The 27,237-nt window shown below is 36.4% G+C and overlaps 1 protein-coding gene and 1 non-coding gene across 2 annotated transcripts; both read left to right on the forward strand.

The window, feature by feature from the left end:
• Window positions 1–8,591: 8,591 nt before the first annotated feature.
• On the forward strand, window positions 8,592–26,049 carry LOC140241165 (echinoidin-like). Its single transcript, XM_072320925.1, has 3 exons — window positions 8,592–8,686; window positions 23,591–23,882; window positions 25,291–26,049. The coding sequence occupies exons 1-3, from the start codon at window positions 8,592–8,594 to the stop codon at window positions 25,522–25,524; spliced, it is 621 nt and encodes a 206-aa protein (XP_072177026.1). The 3' UTR covers window positions 25,525–26,049.
• Window positions 19,209–19,281, forward strand: Trnas-gcu (transfer RNA serine (anticodon GCU)). Its single transcript has one exon. It is a non-coding gene; the product is annotated as a tRNA-Ser (tRNA).
• Window positions 26,050–27,237: the final 1,188 nt, after the last annotated feature.

Genomic DNA, 27,237 nt, shown 5'->3' on the forward strand with positions numbered 1-27,237 from the left:
GATCTACCGACATCTCAGATCGGCCTAACAGTCAGGCCTAACTCGATCTAACGTTAGTGTAGAATGGGTAAAGACCCTGCGGAGTTTGTGATTCCTGTGACTGTGCGGTCGAATCATGACGAGTGTTTGAAAGCAGTACACAGGGTGGTTTACAATTCTCGGCCCAATTGTTACATTTATTTTTGGGCCTTCCTGAGTTGGCGGTCACTAATTTAGTACTGTGATTGTGGACAAGGTGTTGTATAAAACGAATAATTTATTATTTTGTTCGTGCATTGGGGCACGTAATATCGCACTCGGCGCGAGATTCGCCAATGGTCTATTCAACGCGGCGCTACGCGCCTTGTTGAATAGACCAGTGGCTTATCTCGCGCCTCGTGCGATATTCGTGCCCTATGCACTCACAACTCATAAATTATTCGTATAATAGTAGCTGCGCAATATAAATGTCCTTTTATTATTATTATTATTATTATTAACCGCTTTTGAAAGTTTGAAAAAAAACCCATAAATCAGGTTAATGACTCGAAAATGCCAATTTCTTTAGTTTATGAACCTTTACATACTCAAGACTGAAAAGTGTCTTGAAAAAATTTACTACATTGATATTTTGGTGGAATCAAGAGGATTTTCATGTCACATTTTGAATTTGTGGCTTAGCACTTTATTGCAACCAAATCCATCGTGTATACAAACACTCTTTATTCTTTGAAAACTCACAAAATATCAATATATGTTTGCTCAAAGTGGAAAATAAATGTAATATTTGAGTTTCCCTCCTTTGTGACGTGAAATTAAAACAAGATATACTTGATTTTATCTGTCTGTATTGTATAATCTGTGTGAATTATGAAGACAAACTTTGCATATATTTCAGACGCACACAGCGCACAGAATCTTGTATGCTTAAAGACATCTTGAAATGTGAATATCAAACAATATTTCAACAATTCAAGTTTTAAAAGACAAAGCATTCGGTGTTATACGAATAATATGATGTGTTGCGGGGGAGTGGGAGGGGTTGTATCTCATTGAGGACTTTACATCTTAATCTTTAGTAAAATGGTACATATCAGAATTATTCCAGAGATTATCATGTCTTTTGTTAAGGGGAATAAAATATCACAAAGCAGACATTAAGGCCTTGTTCAGGTATATTGGTTTTCTTGCTTAGGGCATCAAAATCACCAATAGTACTCTACAATCCTTCTTTGTATGACAACGAATTTACAAAAAAAAAAAAAAAATAGTGTTGTATGAGAATTATGTACATACCTCAATGAATCCCCATCCTCCATGATCGTTGGTAAATGCAGTCTGTGTGAAACTATCCAGGAAAGTTCTTATCACAAAATGAATGACTAACTCTTAAAGGCAAAAAATCCATGAAAAGAACATTCTTAAAAAGTGGGAATAAATCTCTTTGGAAGTCTGAACACTTATAAATTTCGGATATTCGGATAGACCATACATGCTGGAATACAATGTGCTGAATAACACAAAAATAGATGGTAACTGCCAATATATACCTATTATACCCAGTTGGTGTGTTAATACACATACATTTTACCCCATATGCACGTTTTCAGATTACATTTGGATCATGAAGATCATTTAGGAACAAGAAAAAATGTTCTTATGTCAAAGCTGTTACGATGACAAAAACATACTCGAAAAACTGAAACATCTATGCTCTCAATAGTTTAATCAATCACAAATCTCCAAATTGATTTTAAGGAAACTTTCTTTTTTAGTAAATTAATTCTGAAAAAAAATCATCATGTGAAAGAATAACTCTGAAATTTGTAACAGAATACAGCAAAGAAGTTTTCTTTCCAACATGGAAATTTACCGAGTTTAAAAGGTAAATTCAGTAGTGGAAAAAAGGGACTATTGACTCAAAACTAAATTATGTTTAAAAAAACACTATACTATCAGCATTGATGCTTTCAAATCCGCTTTGATTCCTTTCAACGTTTATTGATTTAAACTGAGAAACCGAAGAGGTATCAACAACGTGGAACTATGAACTTTATAAGACAGCATTATATTCTATTCAGATTTGAAAATTAATGTTTGCAGTTATATCATAAAGGTAACATCCTTCAGAAGGATTTTAAACATGTAAGTATCGTGTCTCGGTTATGTAAGAAACTACAGGGAAGTACAGCTGTAATGACAGCGGCAGGAATTGATTTGAAAATTTGAGGTAAATTAATCGATATCAAAAATGCATTTTGTTTTCATCCATTTTCTACTGTCTATAGCTAATCCCCTAAATATGGCTGTGAAAGCAGTGCAAAATTGCATTTTATTCAAAAGAAGTTACAAATTAATCAGTGAGAATTTAAAATATTGTTACACTAGTGATCTAACCCTGTAAGAACAGATAAGGCACATGTCCAAATATCCAGCTATCCGTACATTTTTTTTTACCCATATTAACGTTTCCAGATCACACTTGCATCGGTAAAGAAATCATATAGAGACAATACACTTATTGCAATTAGCCATTTCGATTAAAGAAAATACACACAACAAATGAAAATTTATATTCTCAATACATTTCATCAGTTATTTAACTATTAATTAATTTTGAGGAAGCTTTCCTTTGGATGCAAAATGTCAGCATGAATAAAGTGCTAACCCACTAATGAAAATTTAAGGTGCTGGCATTGGAAAGACCATGAACGTTGATTAATTTTCTTATAGGTCATTATGCACAATGGTCAAATACTCCTACAACCAGTGATTGTGGTATTTTCCTGTTAAGTTAAAAAAAAAGCAACCGGCGAAAAATGTCATGATCGGTCGAATTAGCATGAAAATAGTGCTAACCCCAACAGTACAGAAATTAACAAAAAATACTGATTTAATGCTTACAATTTCACTAATATGTACATCTCCATTTTCATAACTGGCAGAAGAGTACAAGTTATATGATGAATCAGACTCACTCATTTTTGTAGATTGAAAAGTTTCCTCACTGTCCAGATTTAGATATTTTTATGACATCTTTCTTTCTGCTACCATGGAGGTCGCCATCTTGAAAATTGTGGCTTAGCATTATACTCCTGTTTATAAGAAGTGATTAATTTTCGGGGCAAAGAGACGCCTGCATAAAAACTCACTTATTGCATAAATTTGAAGATGAGATCTTTAGGGATTATAGAGCAGTGATTCAGGATGGTGTAAATGCATGTAGCTCATTTTTCACCAAAGTGTGGGTTAACACTATAATATTGCACTGACCCCTTCATATTTATGTCATTATATATATATATATATATATATATATATATATATATATATAGACGATGAAGACAAACAAGTTGACATAATGCATTAGAATCCAACTTCATTTACAAATAAATGAAGTTGGATTCTAATGCATTATGTCAACTTGTTTGTCTTCATCGTCATGCTCTTATTCCAACACGCGGATAATAATACCATTTTATATATATATATATATATATATATATATATATATATATATATAACGTGTTCAACGACATCACCGTATTTTGCTTTCTATTATTTGCAACAATTTTCCCTCAACAGGAATCTAACGTTTGGACCCCGTACACAGGGTATTGGTTTTTAGGTGTATGTGGTTAATATGTTAACATATTTTATCCACCGTTGTATTTGGAATTTTGGTGTTTTGAAATATGCCAGAGGATACAAACAAATCGCTGTCAGATCTACAAAATATAGAACTGTGATCACGATATTTTACATCAACCACATAGACGGATCTAGAGGGATGATGATCACTTGTTATTATCAAAGAATGTATCTTCATTTGTTTAGTTTTTGCTTTTGTAGGTTTTATATCATACAGGGGAAGTTATTGTGTATGAGGAGATTTTTTAAGGGATAATAATATGCCCTTGGTAGGTTTGATAAACAACCCTACTCACGATGGCCCGTTTATTTTCTGATATAGAAACCTTAGGTTGTTGTTGTGCTGCCGCTGCACGTTTCCTTACATATTTTGCCAAGTAATAGATGGAGAGCGAGCAAATAAAGAAAAAAGCCTTTGGCTACAAAAGTAAAAGAAAACAAATTACATTACCTTATTGGCTGTCTGTCGGTAATACATTTTCATAATCGGATTAATGATAAGATGATAAGGTGAGTTGACCTTAAATCTTATACCCATCGAAGGTACTCATAAACAATTTAAAGGTAAAATGGTTGACAAAAGTAGCTGCAGCAAGTTTTCTTACATAACGAAGTTAAGCGGAGAGAGCAAAGAATTCAATTAAATTCAATTCAAAGTTTATTTCATTTTTCGACAAAACATACAAGTTACACTTCTTTTGACAACAGAGAATAATGTAAACAGAACATAATGTATCAAAAAGAATGTACAATAATTGAGAACCTTATAGTAATTATACATTGTAGTAAAAAAGAAACAGAAGTGATCGAAATGAAGTACTTGTATAACTTTGCTTAAAGTGCGAAAAATGGAGACCCACTAAAAAGACAAAGCTTGTAGAATGTGGGCCCTCTGGAATAATAACATCAATGGGAAGATTAATTGAAGCATCATAAATACAAAAGGGAAAAAAGAAAAAAGAAGAGACGTCTGGAAGCCCACTGAAAAATAGATTCACAAATAAGTACACTTACTCATGTAGACGTAAACAACATAGGACAAGACTAGACAACAGAACAACTGCTGGAGAAAAGGCTGTACGGGACAAAACGGGATGGACAAGACTAACACACGCGAACAAACATGAAACAAGACTAGATTGTTGTGGAGAAAAAAAAAGTGATATTGTAACGCCTGAAAGGAGAAAAGCAAGGAAATAAGCATAAGGGGACGTATGAACAGGAATAAGACAGAAATTCAAGTCTTTGACTCTTTTGGCGATAACGTAGATGGCAGCAGACATTCAAAAGATTACAATTGATTCTTCATAGAGGAAAAAAGTGAATAAGTCAGTATATTATGTGAGAAAGAAGGCAAAATGGCTAGTTCAGTACTGTAGAGTCATACGACTGCAATAGAAAGGACTTCAGTCTCCTCTTAAAAGAATATATGGATAGGACGTTTTTTCATTTCATGATTTTCACGTTTGTTATTTCATGATTCAAAGAGTTCCAATAATAATAATAAAAAAAACCTTGGAATACCAAAAAAAAAAAAAAAAAAACAAAAAACAACCACACACAAATAAGATGTGACCACATGATAGCCTTATCTGTCTTTTGATAATGCATTCTCATATTACCAATAAGCTGATAAGATAAGTGGGCCCTAAAGCTAATGTCCATCGAAAGTACAGTTCTCACAAACAATTCAATCGTATGGTTTACAATATGTATATATATGTATATATATATATATATATATATATATATACACACACATATATATATATATATGGATATATTGTAACAAAACGATATGAGTTCTTTTTTTCAATAAGTTTATTCATCAAGATATCAACATATATACAATGATTACTGAGTCATTAAAAAATATATTCTGTGTAAGTTTAGAGTGCGTCTTATTAGGAATTTGTTCTCATTGGCAAGAGCGAATTTTGCGAGTAACAATTGAGTATCTGAATATATGGACCCAAGTCCATAGAAGACCATTCCGAGTAAACTTAAAAAACTTCATATCTTTTTTATTTGTCCAATGAGTTAACTGTGATGGGAAGGCAACATTGTATATACAAATTAGAAAATGTATTATTATGACAATTAACATTTACATTAATTGAGGAGAGGCTATTTTGTGTGATGGACTTGGGTCGTTCTTTGAATCATATACATGTATTCTACTATAGAGATGAGAGAAGGCTGAGAGAGGGCGCTATAATATGAATGTAAGCAGTGCCGTATATATACGGCACTTAATGTCAGACTGACCCAAGTCCTTCATCCTTACATTCGTATAAGATTTAACTCATTCATTTCAGGCACTTCCGGGGGTAATAAGGATTTATCATTTATACACAAGATGAGTCCATGCATAAGTTACAATTTCCCATGTTAAGCTTAATTTGGCCAAAAATTAGACTTGGTTGTTCTTTTATTATTCAGGTCTTTAATTCAGTAACACAATGTGGTTGTGGTTATTTTATGCTGACTTATACATGTATCAAGCTTTGCATTCTAAAAGAGTATCTGAACTGTTCCTTTAAGTCAGTCTTCTGTATTGATGAATATTTGTTAATTAGTGGTTTTTGAAAAGATTTAGATAGTGATAAAAAGTATGGATGATAAGTGCAGCGATAATTGCTACAGTTAGTTAAAAAATACAGAGGTTTGACACATACATTTAGCATTGTGTGTGTATACGTTTGTATACAGGTTGGCCATATTGCACATGTTAGACAATTAATATGCGTGATAAGTTATGGGACTGAAAATGATGTTGATGTATGATTTAAATAATTTCAATTCAACTGTGAAGAATTTAAAGGGATATCGCAATTCTGTGTAGAGAATAAAGGAAATTTTACGGGAAGCTGATAACCATGCCTATAAAAATTCCATACAGGTACTATCAGCTACTTCATTTATATATGTGCATATAGATTGTAATTACAAAATATAAAAAGGGCCATGAGTAGTTAGGAGAAAAAATGATCTTTGCAACAGAGTGAAAAGGGCGTCCATGGCAGGCCGGCTGTGTGTAAAGTCGAGAAACTCTGCTTTTCACTGATAAACTCTTTTTATCAAGTGATAATCACATTATATGAAAAACTGTGTTAATCAACTGATAAACACTGATTTTCAAGAAAAACTGTTATCAGAGAAAAACAGAGTGTTTCAGAAAACTCTGTTTATCTTATTGTTTTACAATTGTGAAACATGCACTACATTGTAAATACCCGAGAGTGAGCTGCATCTCCACTAACGCCACGAAATAATCCTGTGCATCATTTGTTTAATAAAATGGATCGAAAATTCGAAAACTAACAGCATTTTCAGCGTTTTTCACGTACCCTTGTGGGTCAAGACGTCCGAAGATGTTCGTCCCAAACATTTACGCACGTCGCACTCGGAAATCCCGCACATACAGTTAAGAATGATGGGGGGGGGGGGGGGTTGGGTTTCCGGACACTTAAGTCCCCGCATGAAAACTTACTTATTTTACATAGAATATGCACCCTTTACCTTAAAGGCTTGATATAGACTCCTCATAAAGGCCTACTAGACAACATAAGGGCTTTTTACACTTGTAAATTTTTGCTTAGCCCCGGACCAACGGTGGGGCTAAGGGGGGGGGGGGGGGCTTAGCCCCACCGTTGGTACGGGACTATCCTTAGCCCACTTTCTGTTTACACTCGTTTTTGCCAAAGTGGGCTAGCCCCACCGATAGTACGGTACTATCTGGTCCTGCAAAATAGCAGGGGTTAGCACCGCAATTGCGGTGTCAAGCAAGTGAGTGGAAACAGAACGAAAAAATAATCCTGGGCTAAGCGACGGAGACGAAGTGCGACCCTCACTGACCAATCAGAAACGAGGTAATCAAGTGCTGCCGGTGCGTGCGTGTACGTGTACAATACACAGCGTAATTATGAATATTCATGTGGTTTGGAAAGTCCGGGGCTAAGAAATACGAGTGTTAAAGGCAGCCGGTCGTCGCAGGCGATTCGCAGCTCAGTAGAAAAGCACGACAAGCTGCTCCTCCCGTTATTGTACCCCCGTACGTACCGAATACCGAACACGACGCTACGCAGCGCACCAGCGAAAACCTGATGGGGCACGAGCGCCGCGCGAGCTGTCCACTGTAATTTCAACATGGACGCCCGAATACCTACCGAATGGGGCCGAATGGGTGCATGCACAAAACCGCACAACAGCCATGCGCATGAAAATCTCTCCCGGTCCGCGACACAAGTAGTGAGAGCTGTAGAGTGTACGTACGTACGTATCTGGCTCCAGTCTCTGTTTATATGCACTATGGTGCCAATTTCAGCAATCTAGGCAATAATATTTAAAAATGTCTGAAAATATTATATAACGATATCATAAATTATTCATATATTACGTTGTTTAATATTTGGTATTTATAAATATGCTTTGATGAGGAAATATTAAAACTCTAAGCTTCATGTATAGCAAGTTGCAATGCATATGGCCATATGGCAGGTTGTTATGATCTCATCGTGCAATGTTGTCTGCTGCGTCAGCTGCATGTGTTATACGTACAGCTTACAGTACGTTGGGCCGGATCGTAACATAACAAAGTTGATAGAAAGTCGTCGGTACCGGTATGTCAGTATCAATATTGTGTGTGGTATGCGAGTACTGTTTGCAATAAAAAGTGCTGTACTGTTTCGGCTTAGCCTTGGCTTTGGTTTAGTAATGAAACCTCACAATGGAGATCAAACAGCCGTCCAACTCGAGGCAACGTATCTACTTGTTTGACGCTATCGACGAGTGCATGGAGAACGCAGAGGGACGTGTTCTTAGCTGGAGGACAAGTAAGAGACCAGAGGGGGAGGCTTCAGCGTCAGCGTGCCGATGAAAATTTTGCTTTCCACTTGCTGGAGTTGCATGAACAGTTTTGCAGGAATTTTTATTTAGAATGTGCAAATTCGTGTTACGACATGCACGGTGGAATTGTGTTGCCACGGCTTACGCCAATCAAGCAACCCCAGCTGGCCAAGTCAACAACTTCAAGGAATCCAGATCCAGATGATGTGTAAGTAGAAGTCTACACATGAATCAGTGATTGAAGTGGAATGACTTTTTCTAATCTAGTATCAGTAACTTTAGGGCATTTGCGTTTGATCGACAAGTAGGCCTATTTTTCTATGTATAATTCCGCGTTCTCATTTATGTCAAATTATGATAATGCCGTAATTGAAATGACATTTGCTGGGTCAGTTTAATGTCATTAGTCCCATTAAATGAGAAGTTTTTCATATCAATCATGTTATGCAAATTCCCCAAGAATATGATTTAGGATTTGCAAATAAATAAAAAAAAAATGAATAGATCTATCGCAAGCTCCATCATACATGTAGTCTAACCCAATAGATCTGGTAGAACTCTACCGTTTAAACAGGGGAACTAAAGGTTCAAAGATGATAGATCTAATAGATTCTAGTTTAGGCCCTACTTCGACTTGAAGGTATGTCGGTTGGTGCACGGTCCCTTCTATCACGGCCATAGCCCGACCAGACACTGTTACGCTATGCGGAAACTCGACGTACCATGTACAGCGACTGGGCTGTGTATAGTTATCACGGCCACAGTTACACTGTGCAGTGCAACTGTGGCCGTTGGCCCTGCACGGGCACAGTCGCTTCCGGTCCCCGTCCTGAATTTACACACGCCAGGGCAAGTATGGTTGGACCTACTTCTAATCGACCGCCTAATGTTTATCTGCTTGATAAGAATATGTAACACTGAAATTCACGTAAAAAAACTTGACCTACGTGATTGAGAAAATCCAGCTCTATCAAATGCCGTTGTTCCGTTTTCGATTCGAAGTTTCAGTGCAAAAATATCGCCGACGAACTTGCGTGGCCTCGTTTCAGCTCCCCGCGGTAAATCGCGTTAATAGGATCGACCGCTGTTTTTGCATTGACAATGCACGCAAACCGAGTTGTATTGAACACCGTGTTGTACGAAGCTTTTTAGAAGCCTTTTAGAAACTTCCATAGACGTTACATTGTGCTATTGTGCTATTGAGGTGAAAATATTCATTCGAAATTTTGTCCTTGATTAAAACCATTAATGAACAATGAATTATCGCGTTTTCCAACACCATCCTCATCTACATTCAAAGCCAATCCATTTTTATGTGCTTTGCGCGCAGAGAAGTGCGTACTAAGTGTTCAGTGCGCGAATTATACGCGGTCGGTTTCAATAAGGGTGGTCGATATGTAGTAGGGCTACACAAGACACAGGGTCTCCGACCCAATCGTCCGCGTTCAGAATGGACAACTCGGCGGTAATATCCGCTACCCATGACGATGTGTCATCGTCCATGATGGCCACCCTACCTATATATAATCTGATCTGACGATTACAGTGTAGTTAACGACTGACGACGATCGACGGTGCGATGAAGAGAAGGCGTACATTGTAGTCGTACAAGTATAGGCAGCTAGCTACTATAGCTCATGCGAAGGCAGCTTTCACGTATCATGATGAAGGGACAAACAATTCAATTACATTCAACAAAGAAGATAACACTTAGAAAGAAACGATTTCGATAAGCCCCCTGACAGTAGGCCTGATCAGTATAGCAAAATCAACAAGAAGACCAAACTGTATAGGTGGTGATTATATTGAGCCTTCACGTGCGTAAACGACAAGTTTTACACTGCTGGTTTGGTTTTCGATGTTTGTTGTCTTTGATTTTCTTTAGTCTCATTCGCTAATCACATTTGATTATCTGAATCTGACATCATTTAGATTCCATACTTTCACATGGCGTCGGAAATCTCTATTAGCGCCTGTCAATATATGCTCCATACCGAGCGATTTGTAACCACCAGAATCACTTTGATCTTTCATGGAAATTATAACACCACTCGACTGCTGAAGTTCCTTCATCGGTTTATAATAACCGTTGAATGTTAGTTCCGTACTTGAATTCAAACCTATCATATCTACCTTCATTGCGCTGTGACACAGTTTTCATGAAGCAGCATCATCCCACATTTCTTTCTTTCCTTTTTTTCTGTGATCTCCAACACTGATTTACTCGAAGGACTGAACAGCGGAATTTGAGTTTGAAGTTTTCAAGATCTCCATGCTGACAAATAGTTTGACGTTACTTTGCATTGGCCATGCTCTCTCTCTCTCTCTCTCTCTCTCTCATCTAAAGTTCTACGTAATGATAATCTGGACATATTTGCTTGAGTTTGAACATAAAACGATAAGCAAAGCTCAACAAATAACATAAAACGTATATAGAAATAATATACGTGAGACAACCTCACAGATCGAGGGTGCATAACCTATACTTCAATCTGTCATATTTTACGAGGCACAAAAATACGTAAATATACTTTAATTCTGTGTCTGACTGAGTGATGAATGTTTGGAAACCTATCAAATTTTAGGTTTCGAGCTTCCTGTACATTTGCAATCAAAATTAAACAAGAAACCCCGTTTGCGTCTACGGTGCTGATCAAATTCTGTTCTGCTTTATCGAGTCTATTATAGACCAAGCGGCATAGTTTACAGTTCTAATTTCCTTTCACTGTACACGTGCAAAGACAAGAACAAAAGCGTTTTCTTCTTCTGTATGCTAGCATGGAGACGATTAGTGAAGTTCACCAAAACAAAAGGATGAAAGACTTGACCGACAAAGGAAAGCTTACCCTCTTTGAGGGACAAAAACCAAAGCAGCTTCCAGCAGGAGAGCATCCAAGCGGAACTGTACAAATGGAACCGCATAGACAATACAAGCAGGTTCAATAGCATACACAGGCGTGGTTTACCTATGAGACTTTTGATCTATACATCTCGCAAAGAGTGCGCTAGCTGCGGATTTTCCCGACGCGAAAACACACACACACACACACACACACACACATACATACACCAATCTAGCCGAAAAATCACGTATTTACTCTGAATTTTCAAATATAATTGTTGTGTATACATCACAATTACATGTAACACAATGGTGTATATTCATGTCATGTCAAAACGACTGGTTACAAGACTAGTGTGCAAATAAACCAGAGACACACATGTGAACTGCAGACAACTTGTGTCATGTCTTCTTTAATGTCTACCCTAAAGACATTACAATAAGCATACTCATATTTTCATGGAATCTATGGCTATGCTAATTAGATACTAGTACATATCATTGTCAGTTTCTTGGTGCAACACATTCTGGTACCACAGGAGACTTGACCAATGTTTTCCGCGTTGTTCTTTGTCGCCGATCGGCCACAATGGCACGTCAGGACTGAGGTAGCCGTTCGGCAACCATGGCACGTTATTCTAAGAGGATTAAGCTTTCGGCCTGTCGTGGCATTCATCAGGATTTACCAACAGAGCACACATTACACTAATTGTCTACATGGCATAATCTGCCATAATACAATAAGTGATTTGATTTGATTTATTGGTGCAATGCTATACAGCAAAATATATCATAATATAAGTATAATAATACAATCTTCGGAAATATTATCTGCTCACAAGTCAATCATTTACCTTAACACAAAAATACAATGCAACTTCATCTTATCAACAAAAACGTATTATGTACAAAGAATATGAACATAAATTCAATTTCTTTGTCAAACTTCTGAAATATAATAATCATAAGTACTTTGCCATCATTTTAACCATAATGATTTCAAACATGTAATACATGAATTTATGTATACACATAAAATACGCATATGCATATTATGTGCATTGCACACATATGCATATAATATACACATAGGTCACCTACAAACACATCCATAATACATAACTATAATCAATATTACAATATCTAAAGAAAAATTATGATATATTTCAATCTTTTAAAAAATGTAATGACTTAAACAACTTCTAAAATATATCAACATTTGAGCAAGATATATGATCTTCAATAAGACTCTGTAAAATTACCTGTTAAAAACACTAATTTGATTGTGACGTCCTGAATCACAGCAGGATACATAATACGTTTCTGTTGCCGAGATGATGTTTGATTATATTTTCGTGTTGAAGTAAATGATTGATTTGTGAGCAGGTAATATTTCGAAGAGTGGTATTATTACACCTACAGTTCGACCTCGATCATCTGACCTCCTGTTATCCGGAAATCTCTATTATCCGGACGCGTTCACGCAGTGAAGCATTTTTTTTTTCATTCAAAATTTGAGAAAAAAAAACATCGACGTTAATATCTTTTCATGGATCTATTTCACTAATTTCATAAGATGTGCATGATAGGTTTCTCAATATTTAATGAGGTAAAACAAGTATGATTTTCACAATAAGATATACTTTATTTTCAAGAAGAAGGGACTACACTTTGCGCAGGCTAGCATAGATTACACCATCGACGATCGTTGCGGGATACGCGTCCTGCCTAGCTGCCACTGCACTGGGACGGCAGCTTGGACGGCAGCTATACATAAACATTGTGTCTCCCATATCTGGCCAATTCACTTATCCGGATTAGCGCCGGTCCCGACATGGCCGGATAATCGAGGTCGAACCGTATACTCGGAGTATTGTACGATATTGCATTTATTACATGATGGCACATCATGCCATAAAGACAATTACTGTTATGTTTGTTCTGTTCCTAGATCCTGATGACGGGCTAATTATGACAAGAAGAAAGTTTGTTCACTATGTATAATGTTATCATTAATGAGGCACCTCACACGTTTCGGGCAGGAATTATCTCTCATAGCATACATATCGTAGTTATAATATACATAATAAGATACACACACTGATAGGGACTGATGTTGATAAAGAAAAAAAACAACAAGCAAATACGTAAAATATGTTTCGGATGTGTTATATGATGTCTACGAATGAAGATATCAAGTAAAAATTTTCTTAGTGCCAAGCACAAGGCGCCCATAAATGATTTAATCGTATTGTTAGGTATCGTAATCATACGGTTGATAGCTGCTGCAAGTTTCCTCACATTTACGAAGTAAAAGAGCGGAGCAAGCAAATAACAAAAAGTCTTGGAAAACAAAGGGAAGAGAAAACATGAATAACATGATGACCTTATCTATCTTTTGATAATGCATACATTTCGTTCATAAGCGCATTAGACGAGACAACCTTCAAGCTAATGTCTGCAAGCTAATGCCTATCGAAGGTACTCATAAACAATTTAATCTTACTGTTTACAAATATATCTGCTGCCACTTTTCCTTACATTTACATTCCTTACAGATCAGAACAAGCAAATAACACACACACACACACACACACACACACACACACAAATAAAAAAACACACACTTTGGAATACCAAAGGAAGAGAAATCATTTATGATATAAAAGCAAGATAACCTTATCTGTCTTTCGATAATGCATTCTCATAAAACTGATAAGCTGATAATAATAATAATAATAATAATAATAATAATAATAATAATAATAATAATAATAATTGATATGATTTATATAGCGCCAAATTCACCCTGCAGGGTGCTCTCGGCGCGTAAGGAAGAGAAAGTGAAGGAGATAAAGGACATACAAATATCAAATGCATGTAATGAGTAGTCAAATTGAGGCTTTAAACAAGTGAGTTTTTAGACTCTTTTAAAGGAGTCTGAGGTACTCAAAATCAAATAAATCTTTTGGTTGAAAAATACATATATAAATACATAATTATTCATATATACATGTATACATATATATTGATTTAGACACATTTGTGTATTTTTGCGCACACAGAGATGGTACCTGTAGTAACAGCAGACAAGAAAGAAGCAAAAGGCATATAGGTTAATTCATCCTTCCTTTGATTGTCAAAGGACATTTTTTCGGCATTCCTTGTTGATTTTGAAGCGTGAAGAATAAGGGAAATATCCGTGTCAAAACGCAAGTTCAATGAGCATTTGGGATTTGGGATAAAACGATATTTAATCTATTCTATATTCATAAGTTTGCAAGAAGGAAAAATATCTTATACATCAAAATATAATTATATAAGTTTATATTCTAAATTGCAATATTTTTGCATAAGATCAGAGAGAATAACATACAACTATAGATACAAACATCATCATTGATCGAAATCGATCTAACTCAACAACCAATAAAGGGGAACGTTAACAAAGCTAATGTAATTAAAGCCCACGGGTGATTCATATACTTAGCAATTTCTAACTCTACTCATCTATTCTGCTGAGCTGAAATTACTTACACACAATTTAAATGATTTAATGAATAGATGAACAGGTAGTCACACACACACACACACACACACACACACACACATATATAAATATATCGAACCTGCTGTACCTTCTATGTGCTGGGTCAGTGGAGTAAGTGGAGCCCGCTCCCCTTATATATATATATATATATATATATATATATATATAATATGCGTGTGTGTGGGTGTGTGTGTGTATGTGTGCAGGTAATAACATATACATTGTATATATATATATATATATATATATATATATATATATATAAATACATAACGTGTTCAACGACATCACCGTATTTTGCTTTCTATCATTTGCAACAATTTTCCCTCAATAGGAATCTAACGTTTGGACCCCGTACAGATACAGGGTATTGGTTTTTAGGTGTATATGGGTAATATGATACCATATTTTATCCACCGTTGTATTTGGAATTTTGGTATTTTGAAATATGCCAGAGGATACAAATAAATCGCTGTCAGATCTACAAAATATAGAAATGTGATCACAATATTTTACATCAACCACACAGACGGATCTACAGAGATGATTATCACTTGTTGTTATTAAATATTGTATCTTCATTTGTTTAGTTTTTGCTGTTGTAGGTTTTATATCATACTGGGGAAGTTATTGTGTATGAGGAGATTTTTTGTGGGATGATAATGTGCCCTTGGTAGGTTTCATAATCAACCCTACTCACGATGGCCCGTTTATTTTCTGATATAGAAACCTTGGGTTGTTGTTGTGCTGCCGCTGCACGTTTCCTTACATGTTTTGCCAAGTAATAGATGGGGAGCGAGCAAAAAAAAAAAAAAAAAACAGCCTTGGAATACAAAAGTAAAAGAAAACAAATTTCATGACCTTATGGCTGTCTGTCGGTAAAACATTTTCATAATCGGATTAATAATAAGCTGATAAGGTAAGTTGACCTTAAATGTTATACCCATCGAAGGTACTCAATTTAAAGGTATAATGGTTGACAAAAATAGCTGCAGCAAGTTTTCTTTCTGTAAGAACTAAAAAACCTTGGAATACCAACAAAAAAAAAAAAAACCCCAACAGCAACACGAATAAGATATGACCACATGATAACCTTATCTGTCTTTTGATAATGCATTCTCATATTACCAATAAGCTGATAAGGTAAGTGGGCCCTAAAGCTAATGTCCATCGAAGGCACAGTTCTCACAAAGAATTCAATCGTATGGTTTACAATGTTATGTAGACATATATATTGTAACAAAATGCAATTTGTTTCTTTCTTTCAATAAGTCTATTCATCAAAATATCAACATATGTACAATATATACTGAGTCATTGATAAAGATATACATTTTGTATGACTTTATAGTGCATTTCATCAGCAATATGTGCAGGTCGGCGAAAGAGAATTTTGCTAATAGCAACTCAGTAACACAGTGTAGTTGTGGTTATTTTATGCTGATTTGTACATGTAGCAAGTTATGCATTCTAAAAGAGTACCTGAAGTGTTCCTTTAAGTCAGTCTTCTGTATTGATGAATATTTGTCAATTAGTGGTTTTTGGGAAGATTTAGATAGTGATAAAAAGTAGGGATAATAAGTGCGGCGATAATTGCTACAGTTAGTTCAAAATTGTGTTACAGAGGTTTTACACATACATTTAGCACTGTGTGTGTGTACACGTGTGTATACAGGTTGGCCATATGACACCTTTTAGACAATTATTTTAATTAATTAGTATGCGTGATCAGTTATGGGACTGACAATGGTGTTGGTGAATGATTTAAATAATTTCAATTCAACTGTGAAGAATTTAAAGGGATAGCTTAATTCTATGTAAAGAATAAAGGAAAATTTACGGGAAGTTGATAACCATGCCTATAAAAATTCCATACGGGTACTATCAACTACCTTATTTAAAAATGTTGGTATGCAGATAATGATAAGTATAAAAATAGGTTTGATTAATTTATAGAATAACCAAACTTTGCAACAGTGTGATATGGGCATCTATGGCAGGTCGTTTGTGTACAAAGTCGATAAACTCTGTTTTTCACTGATAAACTCTCCTTATCGGGTGCTGTTCGTTATTCCGAAGGTTCGCTATTCCGAAGGTTCGCTATTCCGAAGAGTCGTTAATCCGAAACACGCAAATTCCCTATACCTAGAGGTTCGTTAATCCGAAAATTAAAAGGGGTTCGTTAATCCGAAAATGTGTGGCGTTATTCCGAAGGTTCGTTATTCTGAAGATTTATTGATCCAAAAATGAAATTCGGAACAATGAACCTTCGGAATAACGAATCTTAGGAATAAAGAGCCTTCGGAATAACGAACCTTCGGAATAACGAGCTGTAACCTGTTTATCAAGTGATAAACACAATTTATCAGAAAAACTGTGATTATCAACTGATAAACATTGTTTCTCAGAGAAAAACAGAGGTTATCAGAAAAAACTCTGTTAATCAACTGATAAACACAGTTTTTCTGATAAACTCTGTTTATCACTTGACAAACTGAGTTTATCAACTGATAAACACAGTTTTACTGATAAACTCAGTTTATGAGAGAAAAGCAGAGTTATTCAAAACTTCTCGGTAGTGGGCGCTAGCAGCATTTGATACGCAGAGCCGTCTGGTCTGTTAATACGTACATGTACGTAAATCTACAGCTAGTGATATATACACGGCACTGTTATGTACGCGGGGCCAGCCGGGAAGCGAGCTGCAGCTGCCGGGAAGTGGACAGGTATCATATGACGCGAGTGTGATGCGTGATGGCCTTACGTCGCAGGCCAACTTATCGCACATGTTTGTTCTTGCTTTTGTGTTTCCTGTCCCCTCCAATGAGGTGCTTGCGGAGATTTTGGCGCGCTCGGCCCAGTGAAAACGCCCTCTCTTGTGGAGAGATAAATAACTCTGCTTATCAAAAGTGAAAAATTCTGTTTATCAACTGATAGACTGAGTTTATCAGAAAAAAACTGTGTTTATCAGGGTTACTGATAAACTCTGTTTTCCACTGATTAAACTCTGTTTACCAGTGAAAAACAGAGTGATCGTATATTTCGATCAAACGGACAGTTAGCTCGGTCGGCATTTCGCTACAATATATATATATATATATATATATATATATATATATATATATATACATATATGTATATACATATATCGTCGTGCGCATGGCAGCGAGCGCGCTTCCGTGCGCATGGCAGATTGTTGTTGGAGCACTTTCGTGCGCATGGCAGAATGTTGTTAACCCTATGCGCACTCCCACACCCTAACGACAATCTGCCATGCGCACTCCCACGCTGTAACGACAATCTGCCAGGCGCAGGGAAGCGCGCTAACGACAATCTGCCATGCACACGACGATATATTCATATTATATATATATAAATGTTGATAAGGTAGTCCACGTGTTGGCAAGATAAAAAGATAAGTAACAAAACTGCATCAAAGTTCATGCTGTATTCACCAACGGTTTATTTCTTCACACAAATTTTCGAGCGGCGAGACGCTCGAAAATTTATCACGTCAGAAATAAGGTCACCGTTCGGAGACCATGGCACGTTGAGAGAATCGAGCTTTCGGCCTGTCATGGCTTCATCAGGATCTACCAACAGAAAACACATTACAATAATTGTCTGCATGGCATAATGTGCAACCATAATACAATATCACTATGTATCGGTGCAATGCTATACAGCAAAATATATCATAATTAAGTATAATAATACCAATCTTCGGAAATATTATCTGCTCACAAGTCAATCATTTACCTTTACACAAAAATACTATCCAACTTTACCTTATCAATAGAAACGTGTTATGTACCATGCAAAAATGAGAACATCAATTCAATTTCAACTGATTGACAAATTGCCCTACATCGACGTAAATAAGCACTGAGTTGATCAGTACTTTAGTAGTAGCCATGATAAAAATTCATGGGCGTCTATACTCGAGCAGGATTTGATTTGTCAATCAGTTGCAATGAAAACATCTCGACGGAAGGATTTCATGAATTTGAATAACAAAGCAGTACCCGCTGCATTTAGAAGGATTAGAACCAACGCTTGCTGTCGGGCGAAAGCTCGGTGGTCTAGTGGAGATGACGCCTGTCCGGTGATCAGGAGGTCGTAGGATCGAATCCTGCTCGAGTATGTACGCCAATGATTTTTTATCATGGCTACTACTAAAACACTGATCAACTCAGTGCTTATTTACGTCGATGTAGGGCAATTTGTCAATCAGTTGCAATGAAAACATCTCGACGGAAGGATTTCATGAATTTGAATAACAAAGCAGTACCCGCTGCATGCTATAAGGATTATAACCAACGCTTGCTGTCGGGCGAAAGCTCGGTGGTCTAGTGGAGATGACGCCTGTCCGCTGATCAGGAGGTCGTAGGTTCGAATCCTGCTCGAGTATGTACGCCCATGATTTTTTATCATGGCTACTACTAAAACACTGATCAACTCAGTGCTTATTTACGTCGATGTAGGGCAATTTGTCAATCAGTTGCAATGAAAACATCTCGACGGAAGGATTTCATGAATTTGGATCAATTCAATTTCCTTGTCAAACTTCTGAAATACAGTAATCATACTTTGCCATCATTTTAAGCGCAATGACTACAAACATGTGTAATACGTAGATTATTGTATACACATACATTGTAATGCATACAAAATGCATATAATGCATACAAAATGCATATTACGTCCATATGCATTGCACACATAGGCATACATACACATACAAACACATCCATTACTCATACATGTACCTATAATTTGTATAACACTATCTAAATAAACATACACAAATGATATTTTTCAATCTTACCAAAAATGTAATGACTTAAACAACTTCTAAAATATATCAACATTTAAATCAGATATATCAACAACAATACACTCTTAAATTACCTGTGGCGTAACTAATTTGATCGTGACGTCCTGCATCACAGCTGACAGCAGGTCTGGATACATAATACGTTTTTGTTACTAAGATGATGTTTGATTATATTTTTGTTTTGAAGTAAATGACTGAATTGTGGGCAGGTAATATTTCCGAAGATGGTATATCATTATACATAATATATCATAACATATTGCGCTATATAACATTGTACTTATTACATTATGGCACATCATGCCATGTAGACAACTATTGAAATGTGTATTCTGTTCGTTGGTCCCAATGACCGGCTGATGACAGGCCGGAAGCTCTTTTAAAGAGAGAGCAACGTCTGTCTCAAGTCTGATTTCTTTCACTACAATATTATGCTACCCACAATGAGGCACCTCACACGTTTTGGGCAAGAACAATCTCTCACAATAAATAAAGAAATATGTTATATATATATATATATATTTATATATATATGCATGTATATAATGAATACAAATGTATATAATATAAATACACACACACACACACATACACACACACACACTGATGGGGACTGATGTTAGTAAGAAAGAAAGAAGCAAATACGTACAATAATTATTATGCTTCAGATGTATGTAATTATGTCTATTTACCCTAATGAACATATCAAGTGAAAAATGTTCTCAGTGCCAAGCACGAGGTATTCAAATAATTTAATCGCATTGTTATGGTATCGTAATCGTACGGTTGCAAATAATAGCTGTTGCAAGTTTCATCACATTTATGAAGTAATAGAGCAGACCAAGGAAATAACAAAAAAGTCTTGGAATAAAAAAAGAAAAGAAAATATGAATAACATGATAACATGATGACCTTATCTATATTTCAATAATGCATACATTTTATTCCTAAGCACATTAGGTGAGAGAACTTTTAAGCAAATGTTTGCAAGCTAATTCCCATGGAAGGTACTCACTAAAATGTTAATCTTACGGTTGGCAAATACAGCTGCTGCATATTTCCTTATACATTTTCGGAGTAACAGATCAAAGCAAGCAAATGAAAAAAAAAAGCCCTTGGAATACCAAAGAAAGAGAAATCATGAATAATATGAAAACAAGATATCCTAGTATCTGTTACTGCACCAACATCGTCGAGAGTGGAGCCAAATCGAATGAATTACCATCACGATTTGTTAAAAGCGGGACATGCTGCTTCGAGTTAAATTATATTGGATAGGTCATGACGGCTTTGCAGTCAGACGAACATCAATTTCGATATTGAGTCACGCACCTGCAACACGAAGATGACCTCTCTCCTTTGAAAATATCTCAAGGAGTGATATGAAATTAACTCGCTAAAATAGAGCAAAGGTTGGAGACTTGAGATAGAGAGACTTCTCCTTGTTAATCATTGGTGGTAATCATTCTACTACATACACACACACACACACACACACACACACACACACACACACATGCAAACATACCAACCTTGTGCAGAATACTATCAGAGCTGGTGACTCAGTGATGGTTGTGGACTTGATATAAGTGCATGCATCTGTTTGTGGATTGTATTTCTTTCTTGGCAGCATGAATATTATAAAAATTGCCTCTACAAAGCAAGAGAGAAAATTAGAAGGACCGAAGTACCATTTTTTTTTTCTTGAAGGACTGCCATCATGAAGTGAATGTTAAGATGAGGAAAAAATTCACTCAAATTGTCACTTCTTTTTATATGAACTTGTGTTTTTGAAAAGTGTGAGATAAAAGATTACACGAAAGACATAACAGAGAAAATATCTGTCCACAAGAAAGGAATAATAATGTAACATGTGACTGGATAAGATGTTTCCAAAATGTTGAAGGAAAAATCGAATAACGCTCATCATAATGTTTTGCATGACGTTTAAGACTTTAGATAATAAATGCACTGTTGGTAATCTAATTTCATGCTCATCAAAGGTACTTTAAATGATGAATAAATGAAGTTTCGAGCTGTTAAGCACATAGAAATACGGCACTATCTTTGCTTAATACCATTCTTCTCTATGGGGAGAAGTTTTCTCTGTGGATTATGTAGGGGAATCCATCCAAATACCAAGTTCCTTTGGATAAAGTAAAAAGCATGAATATGATGACGTGAATCATCAGTCAGGTGAGATATTCTGATGCATTGGACTGTGCCATTAACGCTGTGAGATCAACGCTGGATTTCCACTTATAGCTCACTGAAACTTTAAAGGTTCTTGCTCTTTTCTCTTTTAATATGCGTTGTTCTTATTACACCGGTAGCACAATGTGAGAGATATTCGAGAAAATTACAATGAAAAAAAAACAAGTAAAAGAGAACAACAAAAGAAAACAAACCAAGAAGTGGAAGAGGATTGCAGGTAGGCATTCGATACTTGAATTCTATGACGTCTGGAAAAGACGATGTGATACAGCATACATTATCATGGTGTCACCTCATTGGTAAATTATTGAGTTCACTTTGTCAACCCCATCTACAATCTCCTTTAAAAAATGGGTCAAGATAAACTGATCATCTCCCCGTCCATGAAAACAAGATCATTAGCTAACACATATGACGGTTGAATTAGTGTTTGTCAATATTATCAGATTATTGTCTTTGGTTACTCCAGATAGATGAAATATGGCATGTAATTAGACATCCATCTGGTCACATAAGTGATGGAGGTCACCATACATTTGCATTGTTTAGGCGTTTGACCAGACATCCTGAATGTGAGGTTTATAATAGAAATAAAGTAAACAAGAGAAAATGATAACTTGGTGAAATAAACCGGATTGGGATAAGGTTCAAAGAATATTTAAGGCGAAAAGAGGGTGGGAGAGAGAGGGGGAGGGAGAGTGAGAGAGGGCTAGGTTGATGATAGACATTGATAGAGGGTGTGGCTTTCGTGGGCCGATAGGCACAAGTTTGTATAAAAGAGATTGAAAACTACCCCAGTGTTCATTCGTCTACCGCTGGTTCTTCTGAAGATCGTCTCCAATCGCTTCTTCATACAACCTTCGTGAGTATCAATTACGTCACCACTATGATTGGAACAAAAATTAGTTCACATTAATTGGCAACGGTAAGGCATGAGTGAAATTCCCAATTAGGTGTTCAAATGATAAAAGAAGTCTTTATGCCTTCACACGATCTTCTGAAACAGACATTATTGGGAATTACAAGATGAAAGTGTAGTCATGCGTGGATTCGATTTCTTATCTTTCCAGTATCGTGACGATGACTTTGTCGATCCTGAAGATTTCAGTTCCCATTCAACTGAAAAGATTGACTGGCAAAGTTGACGTTGTCAGCAAGCATTTGAAGCGATGTTTTATACCGTTTCTGACTGCTATGAGAAGAACTATTCGTCACCAGTATCCACCCTTCCTTTAAATTATTAACCATAGAATCACGATAAAAGACGATATTCCAATCAGTATTACACGTGTTGCTTTACATGTTTTTTATTCTTATTTCCTGCATTATCATTGTGCAATTCACACCGTAATCGTCTGTGACTGGACGATGAGAGAAATTAAGGTCATTATACTGAAAACAAACACCTAGATTGTAGGCAGTATTGTAAGACATGCAGATCCGAGAAGAAAAGGTCTCCCATCATTCACTATTTGTTTTTACCATGTCCTCTAGGTATTTTTTTAGTTGACAGATTAATTGATTGTTCGGGTTTTTTCTCTCTCTCTCTTTGAAAAAATATACGCCAAACATTTTTAGGGTGTACTGAGGCGATATCCTATAATGTCTTTAGTTATGATTTGATATGACATGTTTCAAATTTCCCTCTTTTGTATCATTGATGTCACAGAAGAAAGCTAATCAGCTTCTCGAATCCTGAAACCATGAAGCTGACCATTGCTTTTCTCGTGGTCCTGGCGTCCTACATGGCCGTCGGTGGCCAGGCGTATGGGTGCTGTCCGGAGTACTGGACTGGGTTCCATGGCTCCTGCTATCGACTCTTCTTAGCGAAGAAAAACTGGCAGGAAGCGGAGAACCACTGCGTCCGTCTTGGTGGTCATTTGACATCGGTTACGAGCGAGGCGGAAAACAATTTCCTCTACAACTTCTGGAGAGATACGTTTAAAACCCCTTCAGGATGGGTAAGCCATGGGTGGTGCATGGGTCAAAGAATAAACATTTTGAATGCAAACACCGATTTAAACTTTGTTATACTTTCAATCACATCACATGTGAAAATGCACAAAGCAGACGTGATTTTCAAAAGTCCTATTCAGTTCTATTTTCTTTATCTCTGTGGTACAGTATCAACATAATATACAATACACGTAGGCCTATATATTATATATACATGAACAATATTGTATCAAAGAATTCATTTCAACAAGTTCCTTCTGCTTTTATATTCTTATATTTGGGGGATATATAACTCGCAGAAAAAGTAAGCAGTCTTTAGTTGTTGTTGTTTTTTTTTTTATTGCAGCGCATTAGAATATGCAGCACCTGCGCTATAGAATGTTTGTTTGGTTGTTCATGTTGTTTATTTGTTTATTTGTGCACCTGTACAAATGAAATCACATCGACAAAAATCAGTAATTTTTACATTATCAATATAAGCAAGCTTACGCAAAAGAAATAGATATGATTGCATGTCCCCTGCGTGTAGATCCCATGACTGACATACATTTGCATGAATTAACATGATGGATTCAGAAATCTGTGTAGACGTTTGATAGCTCCAACTATGCCCTGTCACATAAAACAAATAGAATGAACATCGAAGTAAAATGTCTTGAGAAGTAGCATTTTCAAGTTTTTGTAGAAATTTTTCTAAGGCCTAATGAATTTCAGAATTATGTGTTAAGCTTGGTAGCTCCCAGCAAGCCCTATCAGATAAAACAATCAGAATCGATTACAAGTAACATGTGTGTGTGTGTGTGTGTGTGTGTGGTTTAAGAAATTGCCACACACGTGTCTGCGTACTAAGCCTGTTTCATAATAGTCCCCTCGCGAACTATGACGGGGACAAAAACTCTGGCCTCTAAGACTAGCACCTTACGCGTACATTCGAGACTAGCGCCCCCCCCCCCCCCACGGTTGTCTCGAATGGGTGCGTTCATCGAACATACTCCGCCGAACGCACCCTTCGGAGACAAACAGGAGGGGGGGGGGGGGGAGGTGCTTGTCTCGAACGGATGCGTTGAGCTCTTCGCTCCGCTCAATTCCACGCCGCACCCTTTCCAGATAAGCCATCAGAGCAAGTAGTAATTTTCAATCCTCCCCATCGAAGTTGTTAGATTTAGATATCCCAAGCGTTATCTTTCTCGCTGCTGATCTCCCGGGATGAACTTTAATTCAGTGGAGACCTATTGCAAAAGGTCCATTAGTTTCACATAGGGACCGTGCAAGCATAACTCGAGTAGTTCTATAGTATGGATTTCCCTGGTTTACAGTTACATGGTGATGCCCGATTACATTGATCCTGTGGAGCTTACGTCTGCTGATCACGACCAACTAACAGACCATGATTGCGAATACACTTTCATTCAGGGGTTCTGGATTGGTTACAACGACATCAGGACTGAGGGCGCGTGGGTCTGGAGCGACCATTGCACTCTCAGGGCTCCGTATACCAAGTGGCGCAAGAATCAGCCGAACAACTCTAAGGGAGGCGAGGATTGCGGCAGAATGTGGTACACCGGGGCCACTTCGGACACAGCCAGAGACTGGGATGATTGCCCGTGTGGACATCTGGGAAACTACATCTGCAAGCTGACTTTTTAAGTTGGAGCAATCTGGAGCAACCTGTGACGTCATGTATCAGTTACCGCTTGTAATTAGTGCGAGCAGAAGGAAACTAACCAGAAATGAATATGATTTGTTATTGGAAAGCAACTATAGGTATTGATTGTGGCAGTAATAATACCGCATACCGCGTTATTTCGTATTTCTGTTTTCTAATCCTAACTCTTCACTCAAATTTCATTTCATGCCTTGTGTCTTTCACGTCAATTCTATAATTTAATTCAGTTCATTTCACTGTGGTTCAATTGCTGCAACTAAGACCCTATTTCCCTCCTCTGTGTCATCTTCCACCCTGAAACATTTGTCCATTGCACTTTAACCATTCTCGTAACATCCATCAAAATTCTATAATCCCTTCACTGATGAACGGCTAAACAGAATACTTAGCAGACTGAACTGGATTAAATACATATCAATGTAGGTTTCCATGGCCGGTGGATGTCTGGTTTTGTGGTTTTAACTGTTAACTCTTGAGTTTGTTATGCTATGAGCTTCAAAATCAACCATAGCGATCAAGTACTGTAAAATACTCGAAAATATTAAATTTGAGAAGCATCATTCATTTGAGCTCTTACGTGTGTGTTTACGTACTTTCATAATAGTCATACCCTCAACTGTCACAGTATGTATATTTCAAATGATTGTGTTTTCAAAATTACGTGATAATATTCTACTTGCCATTAAAAGCACTTCGTAAATGATACGTAGATACACACATACACACACACATACAGTTTTTAAGTGAAGAAATCATATACTAGTATATATATATATGTATATATATATATATATATATATATATATATACATAGAGAGAGAGAGAGAGAGAGACCTATAGATACAAATCTGTGGACAATATACACACAGTATGATAAAGAGGTGAGTGAGTGACATAGATTCCTCCTTCTTAGATATCAAACTACTTCACTTGAGGTAGCACGTATGTGTTTATATACTAGCGTCTTTCATTCTGGTCCTCCGCTCTGTCAGGGTGTGTGAATTTCAAAATGTGTGTTCAATCTTGTCTACCATTTTTGTTTTTCAAAACTTTGCGCCATGAATCGTAATTATATGCCAAAATTCAGACAACTGTATAAACATGTATATCATGAACGTCATGAATACACACAAACAAACACACATACACACATATATGATATATATATATATATATATATATATATATATATATATATATTGGTATTATTATCCGCGTGTTGGAATAAGAGCATGAAGACGATGAAGATTTGGTTTACAAATAAATGAAGTTGGATTCTAATGCATTATGTCAACTTGTTTGTCTTCATCGTCTATATGTATGTATATATATATATATATATATATATATATATATATGTATATATATATATATATATATATATATATATATATATGCATATACGTAAAATGTAGATTAATAACCATACACATATACTTACAAATGTGTATATATATATATATATATATATATATATATATATACATATATATGTTCATAATGTAGAGAGAGTTCTGATAAGGTAAAGAAGGAAGTGGCCGACACGGATTCCCCTCTATATAGATATCAAACTACTGCAGAAATGGCATGCGCCATATCTTTCCATTGCTTCATCAGAGGAATATTATGTGGTATACATATCCATGGTTTACCTTTGAAGGTACAAAGTAACTTTATAAGACATGTGTCAAACG

The sequence above is a fragment of the Diadema setosum genome, chromosome 17 (assembly GCF_964275005.1).
Source record: "Diadema setosum chromosome 17, eeDiaSeto1, whole genome shotgun sequence".
NCBI classification, from domain to species: Eukaryota; Metazoa; Echinodermata; class Echinoidea; order Diadematoida; family Diadematidae; genus Diadema; species Diadema setosum.